This window comes from Harpegnathos saltator, unplaced genomic scaffold (assembly GCF_003227715.2).
Source record: "Harpegnathos saltator strain DR-91 unplaced genomic scaffold, Hsal_v8.6 scaffold119, whole genome shotgun sequence".
Lineage (NCBI taxonomy): Eukaryota > Metazoa > Arthropoda > Insecta > Hymenoptera > Formicidae > Harpegnathos > Harpegnathos saltator.
This window is the reverse complement of record NW_020229894.1, coordinates 66826-86221: the sequence shown is the minus strand read 5'-3', so window position 1 is coordinate 86221 and position 19396 is coordinate 66826. Positions and strand designations below refer to the sequence as shown.

General features: G+C 47.7%; 2 protein-coding genes across 2 annotated transcripts in view; one reads left to right on the top strand and one right to left on the bottom strand.

Annotated features, from left to right (window-relative positions):
- The first annotated feature begins 2289 nt into the window (after window positions 1-2289).
- Window positions 2290-6062, top strand: LOC105181497 (scavenger receptor class B member 1). The gene is made up of 4 exons (XM_011138306.3): window positions 2290-3333; window positions 4111-4385; window positions 4476-4716; window positions 5176-6062. Exons 1-4 carry the CDS (start codon window positions 2656-2658, stop codon window positions 5524-5526), a joined length of 1545 nt encoding a protein of 514 aa, XP_011136608.2. The 5' UTR covers window positions 2290-2655; the 3' UTR covers window positions 5527-6062.
- Window positions 6063-11705: 5643 nt separating this feature from the next.
- The window catches only part of emp (epithelial membrane protein), a 45060-nt gene continuing 37369 nt past the window's right edge, over window positions 11706-19396 (bottom strand). The window contains exons 5-6 of the mRNA XM_011138307.2: window positions 15452-15660; window positions 11706-12065 (exon numbers count right to left, since the gene is read on the bottom strand). Coding sequence (XP_011136609.1) covers window positions 11808-12065; window positions 15452-15660 — 467 coding nt within the window. The 3' untranslated portion in view covers window positions 11706-11807. The remainder of the gene's footprint in view (window positions 12066-15451; window positions 15661-19396) is intronic.

Below are 19396 nucleotides of genomic sequence, written 5' to 3'. Positions count from 1 at the left end.
TGATGATTAAATCGTACGTCCGTCTTTGTCTGAATTGAAGGAGAAACAAAGATAAACATATGATTTAACTATCGGTTAATTTACCAAAAAGTTGGAACAACCAGCCCGCTGCGTGTCGCACTTTCGGCGCACGCGACGCAAAGCTGCGCGAAACGCGTTCGCCGTCGCGACTTTGGTCTCCTATCTCGCTAATTCCGGAAGAAAAAAACAGGAGAATGATCCGTGAGACCGCAAAAATTCGCGAGAGAGAGAGAGAGAGAGATACGCTCCTAGAAATTGCCTCGTAATGTGCATCGTCGTCAGATCGTCGCGCGGTATTTTTGTACACGGCGGACTTAAAGATATTTATATAACTGTCCAAGCTGTGGTCTCGATAGAAGTCGCGATAGAAGTTGCAATATACTGATGACAAAGTGGCTTTCTTTTTTCCTATCTCTACTGAGAAAGACAGCAAGAAGCATTAGAAGCGGGGAATCTCGACCGCCTTTTTATGAGATTCACGCGCCCGGCGCATGACTAGATTCTCCATTATCGATGTTCTATATCGGCACGCGCCATTATCGTGAGGGTCCTTCTGGGTCCTTCACGAAGATATGTACGTATGCAGTGTGGTTTCCATTGACTCTGTCTACCTGAACAGAGGACAAGTGAAACTTTACGAAATCGTCGTCGAAGTCGGCATACCAAGAACTACCGATGGCTGACGCGAGCCGTTTCCGCCGAAGCTCTCGAAATAAATTTTTGAAAAAAAAAAAGAACACGTACTATATACGCATAATTGGTTATTTTTTGTGTGTTAATTTTACTCAACATCCATTAAAAAATCCATTAAAAAATCGTTATACTCGAATTTGAGTGATTTTTGCGAGAAATAGGTCTAAATTAATCCGTACCACAACAATGCGTAACTTGTGACTCTGCAACTTATGTAAAGAGGAAAGGCGGGGGAGAGGGAGGAGGGAAGGAGGATAAAATGAAATTTGTTTCTCCTGTTTTTCTCTCTTATTCTTTTCCTTTCCTTTCTTCTTTCTTTCTTCCTTTCTCTTTTATTTTCTTCTCTTTACTTTCTTTCCCCATTTATTGTATGAGAATCTTCTTGCTCGTTATACTATTTGTCTCAACTACTGTACACCAGAGGGATCAGACCCGTATATTACAAATAAATAAATAAATAAATAAAAATAAATAAACATTATGAACCGATCATTTTTCACCGCTGCTTTGATAGTTTTGGTGTCGAGCGTCGCGAACGCTGATTCGAAGGTCGAACATCTTGAGAAGTAAAAGAAAATTGTCGGTCCGTGAGGAAGAATGAGAATTGTGTGCGTTTTTCAAGGTGGATCTCGCATCCAGATTGCCATGCAATTTCATCAAACCGCCGCTCGCTCGTTCGTTGCACGAACGCGAGGAAGGAAGTGTTGTCTCTTCATCCCGTTACATACAAAAGCTCTCACTCAGCGGTCGCCAATTAACATCGTCTGGACGAGCAGGAAACTCTCGAGATCTCTTGGTTTATCATGTTTTGACTACCCTCTCGGTCCACTGCTCGCCTTCCCATAAGCGCGCACGCGAATAGATTCTACGTTCGGCGAGTCAGCCGGCTGGCCGACCGGATATCTCGGATCATGTTGTTGGTCGTCTGAAGGTGATAAAAACATGTCGTACGACTCGGCCGACGCAGCCCTCGGCCTCCGAATTTCGTCGACGATAACGGATCATACGAGCACCGCGCTGCGTCCACATTGGCGGGTGCGAAAATAAAGTCGCGATATCGAGCTGGCGATTGCGCGTCTTCGCCACGAGGTAAAGCAGTCCCGATATCCCAGCGGGGACCTTGATAATGCTATCGAATGTCAGTGTCGTTCATCTGCTATTCGTCCTGCTGAAGGTTTCTCCGAATCTCCGAGTCGATCAGTCCGGAATTTTACACCGACCTGCCCAACCGCCAACTCGATGCCAAGAAGCCGGCCGATTCTACGTTCGATCTTTCTGCCGTCTTTCTTCACCGACCTGATCTCCGAGTCTCCGCATCTCAGGTGTCGCTCAAGGGCGCAAATCGCGTCCGAATACCTGAAGAGCCGCGCTGCTAGCGGCAGGGTGCGCGGTGGGGCGCGCGATTGCGCTGAGCGCCGCGGATTTACACTCCAGCTACTCTTATCGGAGGTGTTGGCCATCAGGGGTCACCTCCGCAGCAAGGTTATCAGCGGTTGAATTTAAAAAGAAGGCGGTTAAAAAGAAGGCGGGGGATTTTCGTGCGGAGTCAGTGCGGCTTAAGAGCCAGTCCGACGAAAACGTCGCCGGCAGTTTATTTGCCGCCGCCGACAGACGACGACGACTAGGCACTTCCGTCGATACCGACTTATCTAGTTGCGCAGCGGCCGTTTCGGTTCAGTCGAAATTTCCAGTGCCGGCCGTCTCTTCCTATCACCAGTCGCGAGACTCATCTACGAAAGATCCGCTGCCTCTTCCCGTCTCTTCAGTCTCGTGTGTGAAGCCGAGTACTTGGCGAATCTCATCAGCTGCCTTCTTCTTCTTCTTCTTCTTCTTCTCCTTTTTTATTTCTCTCTTTTTCTGCCTGTCCTCCTGTCGACTCTCGATCCTCGTTGGCTATCAGGATCTCTTAAAGTAGATTCCACAGGCGTCTACTGCAGCAACATGACGATCACGGTGACCAACTTGGACCTGGAGAAGACATCGGTGGCGCGCTGCGCCCGACGTAGTCCTTTCCGCAGCTGGCCCGCCTGGTTGTACTTCGGGGTGTTCCTCGTGAGCTTCGGCACCTTCTACATCTTCTGGTACACCAACTACCTGCAGGACTACGTGTATTCGCAGCTACAGCTACGCAACGGTAGCTACGCCATGTCTATGTGGCAGAACCCTCCCATGAAGATATACTTCAAGGTTCACGTGTTCAACTACACCAACACGGAGGACTTCTTGGCTTACCGGGCGGACAAGTTGCGCGTCGAAGAGGTCGGGCCGTACATATACTTAGAGACGAAGAATCGCGTGAACGTGGAGGTCGGCGAGGACACGATAACCTACCAAGACAGCAAGTCCTACGAGTGGGTAGGCGGCAGATCCGAGATTGACGACAAAATCGTCGTGCCGAACATGATGATGATATTGACCAGCTCGTACGTCCATAAACTGCCCTTCGTCACCCGGCTGAGTCTCGCCGCGCTGTCGACGTCCCTCAACCAGCGGCCGTTCCTTCACCTCAACACCGCCGACTACTTCTGGGGATACGACGACTCTCTCTTTGACATAATGAAGCCGTTCGTGAATTTCCAGCAGGATACGCAGATGGAGAAGTTTGGGTTATTTGTTACGGTAAGTGTGATCGAACTGCGAGATCATCAGTTGAACACGTGAACGATAAGTCCCGGGGAACGATAAGCGTGGGAGAAAACATTTCGGTATCCGTATGACTGAACGATGAGTGAACCGGAAAATCGATAACGGGAAATGAAAAGAATGATCATGATACAAGATAATACGCATCACACGGCTATATTAAAGATACCCAATTATACATGTTCACGCTGAGAGAAATGTTGCTGTGCAAATACAATTGAAGTACCTGCTTGTGTTTATTGCAAAACAATTTTTTTTCTTCACTCAACAGCGTTTTCTCGCTGCGGATATATATAATTATTTACATGACTATAGAGGCAAAGTTTTCATACATGGATTATATATAATAATATATAATTTATGTATAAGTATATACATGTACATGTGAAATTATATAATTGTACAATTACATATAATCATATATATATATATATATATATATATAATTATATATATTATTATATGTGAGATTTTATATAATTATATAAGTATATATATAACGCTTTTTTCAATGCGATTTAAAATATTTGTTTAAATATTTGACCGTGTGCGTGTTAAAGTTTATTGGAGACTTTGACCGATAACTAAACTTTGACCGATTTCCCCGTCTGATCCCGGAAAACAGGAAATCACCGAGGATCAAAAATAAGAAACCAAGAATATAAAATCAGTCACGCGAACCGAGTGTCTCTCTCTCTCTCTCCCGTGTGATCGTTTCGCACTAACATGAAACGCGCACCTTCTCATTTGCAGAAACAAGGCATAAACAGCAATCGCATCACGATAAACAGCGGGACGAAGGACATGAAGAAGCTTGGTAGGTACGAGCAGATCAACGGCCATACCAGCAATAATATTTGGGGCGACAAGCGATGCAACAAGATCGAAGGCACCGACGGCACCTTCTTCTCGCCCTATTTGCTAAACAACAGAAACAACACCCTGGAAATGTACTCCAGCGAGATGTGCAAGAGCATATCCTACGAGTTTACCGAGCCCGTGACCCACCATAACATACTCACCTGGAGGTAACAATCGATGCTGATCACGTTGAGCAACGATCATACGCAAACGCGATCGCGTCTCCTCATTGCACGCGAATCCTTCTCTCGTTCCAGGTATAAACTATCACCGAACACGTTTGAATTCACGAAAGAGCAGAGCAAGTGCTACTGCCAGAAGGAAGGCACCTCGAGATCCTGCCCGCGTCGCGGACTCTTCGACACTACCAGGTGCTCCAATATGCCTATACTGTTATCCCATCCGCATTTCTTCAGGGCCGAGGAGTCCCTGATGGAGAAATTAGACGGCTTGCATCCCCGCGCGGAGGAACACGATAGCTACATAGATGTGCATCCGGTAAGTAATCAGGCTTAAAGGAATATCAGAATCTGGAGTGTGAAAAATGACTTAGAAATCTTCTCCCGTAAAAATTAAAAAATACTTTCTTTTATAAATTATATGTTCTCCTTCTCATTTTCTTGAAAGTTCTTCCCGTTGGTAAATAAGTGAAAGTTCTTCTCCTTAATAAATAAGTGAATAAATAAAGTGTTAAAACCTCAACGAAGTATTTTTCAAATATAAATACACCGACGAACAAATCTTATTTTTTATTCCATATAATGTGCAATAATTATGTTGCCGAAGTTGAGAGAAGTTTTAATATTGATGTAACGTCGCCGTCGAAGTTGGCGCTTCTCTAAGTAGTCGCTAAGTAGTTGCTGTAGCGAGCTGCGGGCTGCTGGTTAAGCCGTTCGCCCCGCGACTAAAGGGTAGCAGGGGGTGCAAAAATCGACTTGTCGAATCGATCGTTTCCAGGACATCGCCATTCCCATGGCCGGCTGGATGAAGCTTCAGATAAACGTGGAGGTGCGGAAAGGGCCGGGTCAGCCTCAGCTGGGCAGACTCCAAAATGGCATGATCCTCCCTCTCCTTTGGATAGACGTAGGAGTGGACGACACCGACTTTCCGCAGAACGTATTGAATATGTTTTACATGGTGACCTTCACCCTGCACGTCATCGAGGCGGCCGTGCAGTGGAGCAGCCTGGTAGGCATGGTCCTCTCCATAGGCGCGCTGCTCGTCTGCTTCAAGAAGCACCGCATGGAACATCCGGACGTGGGTCTCCAGATGAACTCGTTCAATTCACACCAGCTGCTCGAAAGCTAATCGTCGGCAGAGCTCGTCGGAAGGAAGGCGGGAAAAGGGGGAGGAAGGAACCGAACGAGACGGGAGACCGCTCGTTTCAGAAGGAGAGACGCTGAAGACTTGTCCCAAGACTCCTTCAGCAGCAGGGTTCGCGAATTCCCCCTTAAGAGCGGAAACGTGAAAAGTGAACGGTCTCGTGCGAATCCGACGCGATCGTGTAACTTTGTCGAAGAAGCATGGAGGTGTGGAGAGTCTTTGACGTTTCCACTTCTGGGGAAAAACCGCGCGATCGCCGCTCTGGGCAGCGGTCGTGTGTGACTTTTCCCTGAGAACGGGAAAGTGCAAAGTTTCACGGCGGCTAAATTCTGCCGAACTGCGGAGTCGCGAAGTTTTCCATTCCTCGCGTGTTCAGCCTAGGGGAAAAGTTGCGCGGTCGGTGAGCTCGGTCGAGAGCAGCGAATTCGGGACGCTTTTGCGTGGAGCTTGCGTCGCGCGATTCGAAGGCAACGCGCAGCTGGGCCGGCTGGCACACACGAAGAGACTCGGTCGTATAACAACAGAGTACAATCCGCACGACGAATCCGCACGAAGAAAGCGCGCGTGCAAGTATTATTCGGCCGTGTCGAATATTCCGTTGACGGTGTCTTGTACTCTGACCGAGCGTTCGCCCAGTAACTCACCGGGCCTCAGCAAGGTGGGACAAAGTGGGACTACGCTCTCGCGGCGACTCGCTGAGAGAAACGTTAAGAGAACAGTGTAAGCCAAAAAAAGAAAAAAGGAAAAAAAAACAGCGTTGCTCACTTGATTCCTTCGCGACGGATGGTCGCGAAACGAAATTCGCTCGCGAAACTTCCCGCGAACAAATGATGAGGAGTTTCTACGAGGGGGAAAGGGGGCAAACACGCGCATTTTATACGTTGACGTACCGCGTTGCGATCGGCCAAACAAAAAATATAGGAAAGAGACACGCACATAAGCGTAATAATATCAACAGACGATCTTACTTGAAAGTCATCTCACGAATCGCATATTTCAACCGTAAGCGAGGAAACTTGTTTCTGACTAATTCTCGGAAATTAAATGCTCTTATTGGACCACTGCACGTTTTCCGCGTATCTCACTCGAGATAACTTCTAAATATCAATATTGAACTTGAGACGTAAGAATTGGATTAGAATTATCTAGTTCAATTATAACATGATATACATTTTACATCTGCAGTTGCGATTTAACCGAGAAACTGAAGTCTACTGATTCAATCTGTGCGTCTCACTTGCCGCAAGTATCAATACGAGTTTAAATCTGAATTTACAATTGGATTCGAGTGTCTTGAATTGTAATGTGTTATCGGTCGAATTACGACACGACGTTCGCGAGTGCGATTGAAACAACTTTCAAGTAACGATTATTAATATGGGCCACACACACACACACACGGTTCGAGAACAACGCGGCCAAGCTGTGATTGAGACTTTAGCGCACGTCGAATAATGGGTAATTACGCTGACGGCCGCGATCCGCCCCGCAATGCGGCGTTTGCATTCGTCATGTTATTAACGAACGCGCGTCGCCGACGTGCGACAGAGACGATCGTACTTAATCGCGGTGATGCTTCGCGATGCGCGGACGTCCGTCAATCAGCGGGCTCGTTATTTCGACTCAACCGACTAACTCGATTTAGGGTGTCTTAAACGTAGTGGTAGTTTCTGACGCGTTCGCTACCAGCGTCACGCATGCGTGACGCACCCACCACAGGTGGGACGGGCAGTCACGACAACGTCGAGAACGATCGGATCTCGCGATCGAAAATTCAATTCTACAGTCGCTCGTGCCGTTCGCATATATTTATTAGGGATACCGGAAAGTCTTTTCGTAGCTTAAAGCCCTCAATTTCCGTGGTTCTAGTTCCGGGTTCTGAATTTTAATTCAGAATTAATTTAAATTCCAGATTAGTTAACAACATTTCTCCATTGTGTGTACCAATTTTCATTAAGATCGAACTTGCTCTTGGAAGATGGCAGCATGGTTTGAGCCAAGCGAAGAACACGGGGGAAAACGAAAAGACTTTCCGCTGATATATGTTAGGTTCCCTCGTCATTTTCCCGCCGTCGTCGTGATTTCCGTCTCACCTGGAGATCTCTCGCCGGGGACCAGCGTCGCGCACGTGCGACGCGGAAAAGGCGCAAGCGTGTGTGTCAAGCACGCTTACCGGAGATATATAGCGTAGGTTATATACAACGAGTGACTTTCGATTCGAGTTCGCGGTGACGAACGCGTCGTAAGTTTCATTGGGCTCTCTTGTGACTGTCGTAACCCTCGATGCGATTGTACTTGTGATATTTAACCGATAGGTACGTGCGTATGTGTATGTATACATCTCCTTTGTTTTTCTAATAAAAAGCTTAAGAGCAACTATTGGTCCCGTTCTATTCGACTCCCGACTGCCCGACTCCCATCGGAAGACTCGACGGGGAGGGACGAGAGAAGAGCGCGCTGCGACGTTATCTCTGCTTCGCGCACACGAAGCGGAAATTCGTTATCTCGGTGGACGTTGAGAAAGAAGTCGCGTTTATTTAAAGCTCCGGATCTCCGTCGGGTTACTTTTAGATAGGTGCCGGCGATCGCTCGCGCACGAGTCGCAAATTAACCGTCTCTTCCTCCTCCTCCGCCTCCTCCTCCTCCGCGGGAATATCGCCGGTCGTAATTCATGCGAGCGTGTTAAAACACGCGCGAAGCATAAAAGATTGCGCGACCTCCTCACTCTTTTCGCCCGTCATACTTAATTTATTTCAAATCGTCAGCATACATGCATCGGGGGGAAATTTGCGTTTCATCGTCGCGCGTTCTCTCAGCGGCGACGGCGATAACCCCTGCGTGCGCGCGAAACGTTCCGAGAAAACGCCCGAGCGAAAACGTCAATTCGTACACGCGCCGCAAATTTCTCCGCCGGCGGGAAAACTTGTTTTCGCATCGCTCGCGTTTCTTCGCTCCCTCTTCGCCGTCCGCTCGCGCGCTTCGACGAACGTGCGATAATGCGGTCAGCGATATCGCGCGTGTCGTCAGCAGGAATCACGCGATCGGGATCGCGATCACAGCCTGCGACTCTTCGATTCTTCCCTCGCTCTTCCCGGCGGAACGAAGGGAATGAGCGAGAACACGAGGGAGGCAGATTCTCTCTCGGGGGAGAGAGAGAGAAAAGAGAAAGTGAAGTGTCTTTCCGACGGAGAAAAAGAGGAAGCCAGCCGGGAAATCGATTCCTCTCGATCGTGTCTCGTATTTTTGCTTCCTCTCTTACAAGATTTATACGCGCGAATGTTAGAGTCTAGTAAGATAGAATACATGCCGAGAAAGAGAGTTACAACCATAACACGTAACGATTACAATGACACCGATAACATCCGATTCCGCGCGAGCGCAATTCACATTTGGCATCCTTTGATTTCTATATCATACAAAAGTGGATTTATTTTACGTCTAATTATAATCTACGCACAGTATTACTTATAACAATAATAATAATAATAATAATAATAATAATAATAATAATAATAATAATAATAAAATATAATAGTAATACATGTGTACAAACAAATAACGAGAAATCGTACACTCGTGATAATTACAACCGGTATAGACGGCCAAGTTGTATTTACAAGAAAAATTTCCCTCGTTCTGCACGCCGCGGCGAGCGCGTGTCTCGCATTACCGATTGCAAATTTCCTCGTCGTCGCGACGAGACGGCAGCAATGCCGACTGGATCAGAGTCGTCGACGGAGCTCGGGACACGTCCTGGACGGAATGTCAATTTGCATTCTCTTCGATCTTACGTAAGTATTCTCACGACGATAATCGTCCGCGCGATCGAAGGTCCTGAAGCGATTCGATCACGGAACGACGAGCGAGTGGCTCGAGTCAAATTTCGTCTCGGCGGGGAAAGAAAGACGCGTCGAAAATTTCCAACCGAGCGAAATTCCCCGAAATACAACCGCGCGATTGAGCGATTCCTTTTTTCTTTTTTTTTTTTTCGTTCGTAATACGAACGTCATACTGGATAGAGAAATACTCGTTAATAAACTTTGGATTCTGACGTGCCCCTGACGACGATAAAAAGAGACGATAGAAAAAAGATTTTCATAAATTCTTTGAGTCACCGAAGTGTGCATTGGGTTGATTTAATTCTGACGAGAACACGCTCGTTTCCACGTGCTTGAGCAACATCGCGCTATTGGACGTATGTTAACAAGAGATTCATCCGAAATTTATTGAATAACCACTTGTGAGTTGCAATTATTATTTCCTTTTGCGTTTTACGCACTCAAAACTCAGAACGTGGCTCTTGCGCAACTTGGAGCGGGAGAAACCACAACAGCATATCCGGGAGGTCGCTTAGTGCTGATGTCAGGGTCAAGGTTGATCACTACAAATTCATCTCGCCATTAAGAGTCGCACGAGGATGTCGGTAGCGAATAATAATTATTATAACGATATAATTATAATAATTATTATAACGATATTATTATTATAATAATTATTACAACGGTATAATTATTATAATAATTATTAATATTATTCACATATAATCGTTACGATAATTCTTATTATCAATAATTATACATATATAGTTGTTATAATAATTTAATTATATATTATGTGTATGTATATATATATATATATATAATCATTATAACAATTATTGTCATTACCGGCTACCAACACATTCTTGCACGCCTCGCATTGACCGAAATTGATTTATGGCGATTGAATATCCGAGAACTTAAATACAATTTTATCTAGTTCGCTAGATTCGAAAAACTACTCCGTTCTGCGACCAATTCCAGGTTTCTATTCAGGCGGAATATGTGATTTCGAGTTTGGTGGCCACGAGACTCGTTGCGCGGATGGAGAAATTGCGATTTCGCGAGATAAGTTCGCTGAGGAAGCGATCGATTCGCAAAGTCGTCGCGACGTTCTGCTCCGGCAAGACGGCCCCGTCGACACCAAATTCGTCGTTTCTCGACCACGTCGTCATCCGGGAGCAGCGATAACCGTCGTTTGCGAATTGTTTTCTGTACTCACGCGCCCGTCTGGCAAAACAGCGCCTCGGGAGAATCGCGGAGCAAAACACACGAATAATCCAAACACGCGCCGTTCTCACAACTCCGCGCGCGACAGAAAGAGAGCCACGCGTCTCGTTCTCTCTTTCTCTCGGCGTCGCGAGATTAAAATACGTCAAACATTAGATACGTGGGCAAAAGTTCGGATCCTCGTGTCGCAGATATCCGCTTTATTCTCGTAACTCGCGTCAATCGTGATTTTATGGATTTTTATGGGATTTAAGTGTTTGCGCGCGCGCTTTCCATAACCTTCCGCCGCCGGCAGGGACGGCAGAGGATCATAGAAGGCACGAGCAAATATTTTAAGTCAGGTTTTCCATTCAGTACACGGAGAAAACGGACTCTGGTCGAGTCAACGCGGCAATGAACCGAACCGAACGTGTTTTGGGATCGGAGGAAACAGAATCTCTGCTGCTCCGATTCTAATTCCACTCTACGACCGTAGAAAGTCCGTTCCTCTCGAGCAGAACGCCTTTTGTCACGTCAAAACTCAACCAATCTCCCTGCCCCGTGTGGCCACTCGTTTCAGATTCCAGAATATTTGATCAAATCACGCGAATAAAGCAAAAACCCGCGCGGAAGAAACAGGACCGGTTGAGCGATCGCGAGTCAATGAGCGAGCCGAGCGCATTCCGCTCGAGGGGAACACGAGGATCCCCGTTTCCGGCGAAATGTATTTCCTTTTAAGAGCCGGAAGCTCCGTCCCCCCCCCCCCTCCCCCGAGTAGGACACATTCGGCTCGTTCGTCCGCTCTCGTCGGCTCAGCCGGGCTCTTTCCTCCGCGCGCGAAAGACGAGGACCGCACGAACTTGTGCACACATCTAACACCGCAGATCCTAAAATGAAAAAAATAGTAAAGCATGCCCGTCGCCTAAATCTAACAGAAGAATCTAATCGGATTATCGTACAAGTCCCCGCGACACTCGCGCCGATTCGTCGCGGTCGCGCGAGCCGGACGGACGGTCGGACGGACGGATAGGGAGAGACAGAGAGCAGACGGAGAGAAAGAGAGGAATAGAAAGGGGGAGAGAGAGAGAGAGAGAGAGAGAGAGAGGAGGGGAAGAGAGAGAGAGAGAGAGGAGGGGAAGAGAGAAAGGGGAAAGAGGGGGAAAGAGAGAGAGAGAGAGAGAGAAAGAGAGAGAGAGAGCGCACGTCGGCCCTCGCACTCGTCGATTCCTCACGATGCATCTACTTGGAGTGCTGGAAGGCCGGGTTCAGTTGGCCGTTCTTGGTGTTCTTGGTGTTGGTCGCGTTCGCCGGCAGCGGATTGCTGAGGTGCAGCTTCTCCTGGCGCTTGGCGGCGCGAGCGAGGCACATGAGGGCACCCAGCAGGATGATGAGGCCGAGCGCGCCGAGCACGCCCGAGACCGCGGCGCGGGCTATCGGCGGCAGGTCCACGGCCAGCTTCAGCAGGGAGCGCATCTCCGGGGGCAACTCGTCGACGCACTGCAAAATGAGAGGACGGTGTGATCGCTGACGAGATCGGGGGAACTCTTCTGCTTTCTTCGTTCGATCGCCCGAGCGCGGCTCGGGGATCCTCTCGGGTTATTATTAGTCGAACGATAACGAATAACGACGGAATTTCCCCGCCTCGGGGAAAGGTGATTACGTCGGGATTGATGGCTGTGTGTAATGATGCAGCGGGAAAAATGTCATTCCCCGCTGATTGAGAGAGGCGATTGCTCAGTTTATCTCGTTTCTTGTAAGCAACACGGCTGTGCCTCCAGCGAGCGTATCTTCCGGCTCCCGAAGAGTGCTCGACGCTCATTTCTTTAGGAAAACTCGTTATCGCGCGTTCAACACTGAAGAGTCCCCGTTCTCCGTTCGAGAATATTATAAAACTGCAATTAAATGTGCGATTGGGAAAATTGCACGCTATGTAGGAAGCGAGTAGATGTTTGCTTGATTTTCATATCCTTGCTTCATACGCGTGTGCCTGCGCGGAAAAGAAAGCTGTTCGTTTATCTTTTCTTTCTTCGTTTCTTAGCTGAACCAGTGTCGCGTTGAAACTTCGGTCTTCCTCCTGGAGAAGGCGAAGAGCGCAGCCTGGTCAGCTGGAAAGAATGGATCTTATAATAGATATCTCTCTGTCAAGATTTCGACAATCAATCAAGCCACCAATATCTCTCCAAGAAAAGACCCGTCGAAAGTTTGGTAATCGATGAATCAATATTTCTCAACAACAACCCGCTGACAACTCATCTGGCTCAATGGCGTCCAACCTCAATCCCGGCCCGGATCTGAATCCGAACCATCCGGATCCTCCGGATTCGCGCGATTTTGAACTCTCGGCTTGAAACCGGTCTCGGATATCTCGAACGCTCGGGCGCTCTGCTCCGTTAATGTCAAGGAGGATAAATCACAGAGTGAAAATTCGGGAGAGGGTGAAGTATCGTGCATATTTGAACGCGAGAGTGAAACCCTAACAGGACAAGCTTTGAGCCGCACTGGAATGTCAAGCGGCGGGGGGAACCTCCCTCTCTCCCTCCCTCTGACGAATTTAATGCACCGCACCGGCGGCGAGGCGCTCCTCTCGAGAATAAACGAAAAAATAGATTTCTCGTTCTCGCGTCTGAAATTAGCGGACGTGGTCAAACCAGATTTCGCGTTTTAGCCTTTCGCGAGCCTTGAACAAACACTCGCCGGAGGCTAGCCGGCTCGCAGGAGGACGTTACATCCCGCGCGCGGACGCCGTCGAACTCTTTATTAGCGGCGACTTGGCCAGACCGCGTCACACGCGGAGAGAGAAAGAGAGGAGGTAAGAAAGAAAGAAGGGGGCGAGAGAAAGAGAGAGAGAGGGAGAGAGAGAGAGAGAGAGAGAGAGAGAGAGCGCAGAGGAGGTTCCATTAATATGAATCACGGGCTAAATGTGCGAGCCGATGCGACGCGCTACGTGCGCGGTATTCAAACGCACGTTCGCGGAGCTCGCGCAAGCTGCGAACAACAGTCACGCTCTCGCCATTGTCGTCGAGCGGAAGAAAAAAATAGAATTTCACCTGCAGGCCGGCTCGAGGGAACGACCACGACAACAACGACGACGACGATGACGATGACGATTTGTAAGCGCGACGCGACATCCCGTCGTCGGAGGAACGTAGTCGAACTGAAGAGAGGCCATCATGAATATTATTCACTCATACGGTACTCGAGTATCCGAGTATACCTGTTTCGCCAGAAATCGGTTCCCCGATTCGCAGGCTGAAAATCGCGCTACTCGGATAATTTCTGGATAATTCGAGTCGCTTGAATCCGGCTTTGAGGAAAATTGAGATTCGCGGAAGTCAGGTCTCCGAAATCCATTAAATTGCTGGTGGAAAATGTTGACTCGGCGCCAACACCGGTAACGTGAATGATGTCTCAATTAGTGACAATGTGCCAATTAGCGACAATCGCGTCCGATTAGCAGTCGGCTTAGCTTGAGCTGGAACAAATTTTATCAGTAGTGGCCTGCACACGTGTAAACGCGTATTTTTTGAAGAATACAAATTTTAATAAATTAAATTTCAACAAATTAATTTAATAAATTCGACCTTGTGTTTGAGCCTCTTCTTACGCTATCAACCGGACAGTAATTCTCTCCCCTCCGCGATAAATTACGCGCATATTTTATCCACGTCAGTCGACGAGTAGGAAATAAACTGCCAAATAATCGCGTAATGTCGCTGTCGAATCGTAATCGTAGACTAATCCGGGAAAAAACTGTGTAATTGCGCTAATTGCGATACACGCGGTAAGATGTGAATGCTGTCGGCGTTCAAATTGTGGCAATTGGGCGCCGCGTGGGCGACGTTCGAAAGTTTATCCGTTTATTAATCCCCCTCGACGACGAGCTTAGACGACTCGGCCGCTAATTGGGACATTCACCTTATCTCCTTTTTGCTTCTCTCGTCGCCCTAACGGGCGGCCGATGGATGGAAACATGTGGCGAGCAGAGAGTCTACTCCGAGTCGCGAGTTTCCTCAGATTCGCGAGTGCGTGGAGATACGCAGGGGAGAAGCGAGAAGGAAGACGGCAAGCAGACGAGAAACATCATATGCGTATGCGTACGTCGACGACGAGCGTTACGTTGTTTACGTGAACGCTGCTCATTAGCATAATTGCTGAAATCTATGCACCGTCGGTCGGTCTATTGCGGGAACGCGAAGCTGCCGCGAGCACTTTTCTTGCCCCCTTTTGCCGAGAACGACGTGATTATTAGGCATGAAAAAGCGGTCATCCTCGCTCCCGTCGCCGTGAATTCATGCCCTCGCGACCATTTAGCGCGCGTACAACACAAACTCACGCCACATCTATCGCATGCATTAACGCGAAGAGCCCCGAGGGCCGAGTAGATTCAGAGAAAACACACGCCGTGACTCACTCGCGCGCGCGCGAGTGAATCTCGAGAAAAAGTGCGAGAGTCACATAATCATCGGCGACTCGTTGAATCGGCTCGATAATTTATGATGAATAATTCCCGATCGACGCAGGAGCGAGCGGACAAAAAGGTCCGAAAAAAGGAGGACGATAAAAGCGAGCGCTCGGGGAATCGCCGGTTGCATTCGTTATCGCTAATTGTTCGCGTGAGTCGCGACATAGCAACGCGCCGCTACTCAGTAAGCATTATCGCGCGTAATGATGAAAAACACGTGGTACTTTGTATCATTATACGTTATTATATAATTATCATCGTTACGCGGCGTCTTTTCGTAGATAAATGAGAGGGAGAAAGAGGCGAGGAGGGGAGGGGGGAGACATCGATGCCGAACGCCGCCGATCCGAACGCGGGGCGAGAATAATCGGCCCCGGATCAGACAATTACGTCGTAACGAGAGCTCGCGCGGTATACTTACATCCTCGAACCACATGATGGGGAAAACGATGTCGGGGAACGAAGCGACCTGCTTGATGTCTCGCACCTGGCTCACCGCCAGATTGATCTGCACCCGTGCGCGCGCTCTCATAGCCGTGCCCATTATCGGCTGCACGTCGATGTAGAGCTGATGCTTCTCAGGATCCGGCGGCGATATGCCCGTCACAGCGTCCCGCAAGGCCGGGTCGGCTGGAACAGACAGGAGAAAAAGATAGCAATGAGAAGCAGAGTGTGAGCGAGCGACGAGCGATCGCGTCGATTGACCGAAGCACCGACGACGAAGTGGAAAAACGAAGGCCGTCGGTTTAATGAGGTTTGACGTGTAACGACGAAATGTTTCCTTGCTTAACGAACGACCGTCAACAAACCAGCGTGTGAGTGGTGGCTGCGGGAAGATGCAGTCTCGCTAAAAATATCCAGAGTATACTGTATACGATAAAACGCGGAGGTAGAGTTAATGACATGTTTCATTGGCACGCGAAGGCTCTACGATCGAGGGAACTAAATGAGACTAAAAGAAGCTGTGAGAGAATCGGAGAATAAAAAGCCGTGCGCGCGTGTAACATAAAGAGATTTCTTGTATCGTAATGAAATATAATTGACGCGTGTCCAGGGACGTATCGATCCCGCGTCGTGTCTTTTTCAATCAATTAATATAAAATCGATGCTTATCTCACCGGTGAGCCAATGTTCAACGTTCGTCGATAGAACGTTGTTTCAGTGATATTTAATTAACGTCGCCCGGCGTTTGTAACGTTGCGCCGACCTTGCGAACGACTCCGGGACTTCTGGAATACTTTCGGAATATTTTAGAAACGGTTCCACGAAGTTCGGAAAGTCCTATTACTCGTTAATATTTCTGGAATATTTCGAAAACATCAAGCTCGGGAACATTCGAGAGATGCATACGACGCATCATCACTTCAAGATGCTAATGTCAGGTTGTTTTTGTTTACTGCTTATATCGGATCGCTGCATCAATGCTACAATTTCCTGCTCGACAATGTATAATTGCGTCAACATCGTTGAACGAGGCGAATTTAAACAGTAGAGTAGCGTTACTGTTAATTCGTTGGGTCGTCCTTCTTCGACCACCTCCGAGCCGTCCAGTTCTTTCTCATCAAGTTTCGCGAAAATTTCTCTCTCTCTCTCTCTCTCTCTCTCTCTCTCTCTGTTTTTCTCCTTTTCTCTCTCTGGGTTTTCTCCTTTTTGTTTCATCACACCTCAAGACCCGAGGTTGCTCTCTTCTACATAAAGCACTTCACTTGGCCAGTCGCTGCGCAAAATCGCCCAAATTTTTCCGGATTACCGCCTTGTTGTCCCCATCCTGCTTTTGTCCTCAAGGATCCCCGATTTGTAATTTCGCCCCCCCTCGATATCCGATTCCGAAGGTGCTTCGTATTTCAATCTAGGCAATTCTCAACAGTTCAACATGTCAAGCCGTTACGTATTCGAGAATATTTCCTTCCGATTTTAATTTATTTTAAATGTCACAGGCCCAATATTGCCTTTATGTTTGACAAAGATTACGGTTATTATTATTATTATTATTGTTATGAATTTTTGGGCAACCACATGAGAGAGCGCGAGTATTTTCGGTGTAAAAAACCTCGATAAGACTGCACTTGTAGCGATCGTTTTTCTCACGCGATGACGGTGTTACGCAAAACGATAACAGGCTCGAGAAAAAACACATCGATGTTTTTATTTCAAAAGCACGCGAACAGAAACAGCGCGATTAGAGCGCGCCGTCTCGTCGAGCGCTGTGCGTGAACTTTGCGTCTCAGCGCTTTTCGCGCTAAGGAGCGCGCGGGCGCGGATCTCTCCTTTCCCTCGGTCGCTTCTTCTACACGTTGCTCGAGCTGCAAGCCGCTGTGTTCCGGGAATCTTTTGCTCCTTTTCATTTCCAACGCCTCGATCGTTGCGCGAGGCTCAACAGGACGGCGCGATTTACGCCCGCCCCATCTCGTTTTTCCACGGCCGATGCGGTTAATGAACAATGAGAAAGGAGGAAAAAAAGAAACGCGGAGAAAGAAGAAGAAGAAGAAACCAGTCCGACTGGACGCTCCACGCTCGTGCCTTTACATAACGACGTTATTCTGTAGTGTCAGAAGTCATTCCGTGCGGTTGCTCGTAACACGGATGTAACGCGGTGCGTTTAAGTGGCGCTTAATCGCGCCGCTTCAGCGCTCCATGAGTTGCGCTCAAGGCTCTCTTCAAGTGTCTTTCGAAACGCGAGCCATCGCAACGCGGCGACGCGCGAAGCAACAATAACAACAACGTCGACGGGCCGGGCGGCGATGGGCGATATGCCTCGCTTTGGTTTTCAGACAATCGATTTCTTCTTTCGAAATTTTTTTTTCTTTTCTTTTTTGTTTAATAAATTCTTTCCTGTTCGATTTTTGTGCAAATCGGTTCTCTCAAACGTGGTCCCAGTTGAGAGTTCTTCATTGAACGAAACAGTATTGATGATTAAGAAAATTGATTCTTCGTTGAAAAGAATCGAAAATCGAGAATCAGAAAAGGAGGAGGATTGAAAGAATCGACTTTTCGAGGAAACAGGTCGGTTTTCCGCAGATCGAGCCGAGATCGCCCATCATTCGAGCGGAATCGATCGATCGCGCTCGAGTGTCATTAATTCATCAGCTTAACCACGCTAGTTGCCCTTCAAGAAGAAATTCATCAGCTTCTGAGATGCGCTGTGTCAAAGTGTACACGTGTACGGCGTGGCGAAAGGAATCGCGAGTTCTTCCGTGGCGAGCTCGACGAGCTAACACGTGACAGATCGTCCGCCGCGACTCCTTTCACGCCGCCGGGAATTGAATATCTGCCGGAGAGAATTTGCATCTACATTATTTTCTACTCAACTCAAGACCTTCTGCGCGTATTCTGCTTTATACAGTCGGAATCGAATGGCTTTAACGCCAATGACGTGCGAGCTTATCAGCAGGTACGGTTTGCTCTCTCGCTCACGCGTCATCCATGAGACGATCATCTCGATCATTCCGAGTCGCCCCGGTAACATTGTAAATTTTAAGCTCCTTGACATTTTATATTCCAAACATTCCAGTCGAGTCTAATCCTTTAAAAAAGAAAAAGAAAAAAAGAAGCGCCAACGCTCCCCCTTGTTCAGGTAAAATTGAAACATCGAAATGAAATATCGTTGTTTGAACTCATTTTCTGACATAATGTCTAATGGAAATTAAGCCAAGTGAAAAAATTAAGAATAATTAGAAAATAAATTGCGAATGATCAGAAATAGTTAAGTAAATGTAATTCCTGCGAAGATAGCGTTGTTAAAATATCGCACCATTGAGTAGTGGGAAATAAAAAAAGCCACATATTGAAAGCAATGTTTTATACACACAAATATAAAAAATTAACACCTAGCACCGAAGCAGAGGAATACTGAATATTTTAATCCTTCAATGTGCGTCGGAGACTCAAAAATAAAAATCCCCCCACAAAGAAAAAATATTTGACGCGATTCGGGTTGCATGAAAATACACAAAATAAATATCTCTACACATCCTAATCGGGCCTAAGAAGTAAATTAATAGGCTTAGCCTTGCCTTCTAGATAAGTTTCTCTGAATTCCTAATTTACTCCAGACGTTCGTCTCGACGTTGTTTTTACGCTCGGCGAAGACTATTATTGTTACCGTCGCAAGTAGTCGGGCAACCGCAGATTGGCTCTCCTGAAATCCAGAGGCCGAAAGTAAAAGCGGCGACGCGAGAGATTCGCGCGACAATAAAGCAGCGAAACAGCTCGTATAATATTTCGTGGGAGGATCGCGCCATTCTGCGGCGCGCGCGTGAGAGAGAGAGAGAGAGAGAGAGAGAGAGCGAGAGAGGGTTTGTTCTTACGGAGAAAAGAAAGAAACCGGGCCTGTGGCAAAGCCGACTCGCGAAACTGTGTAGTTTCG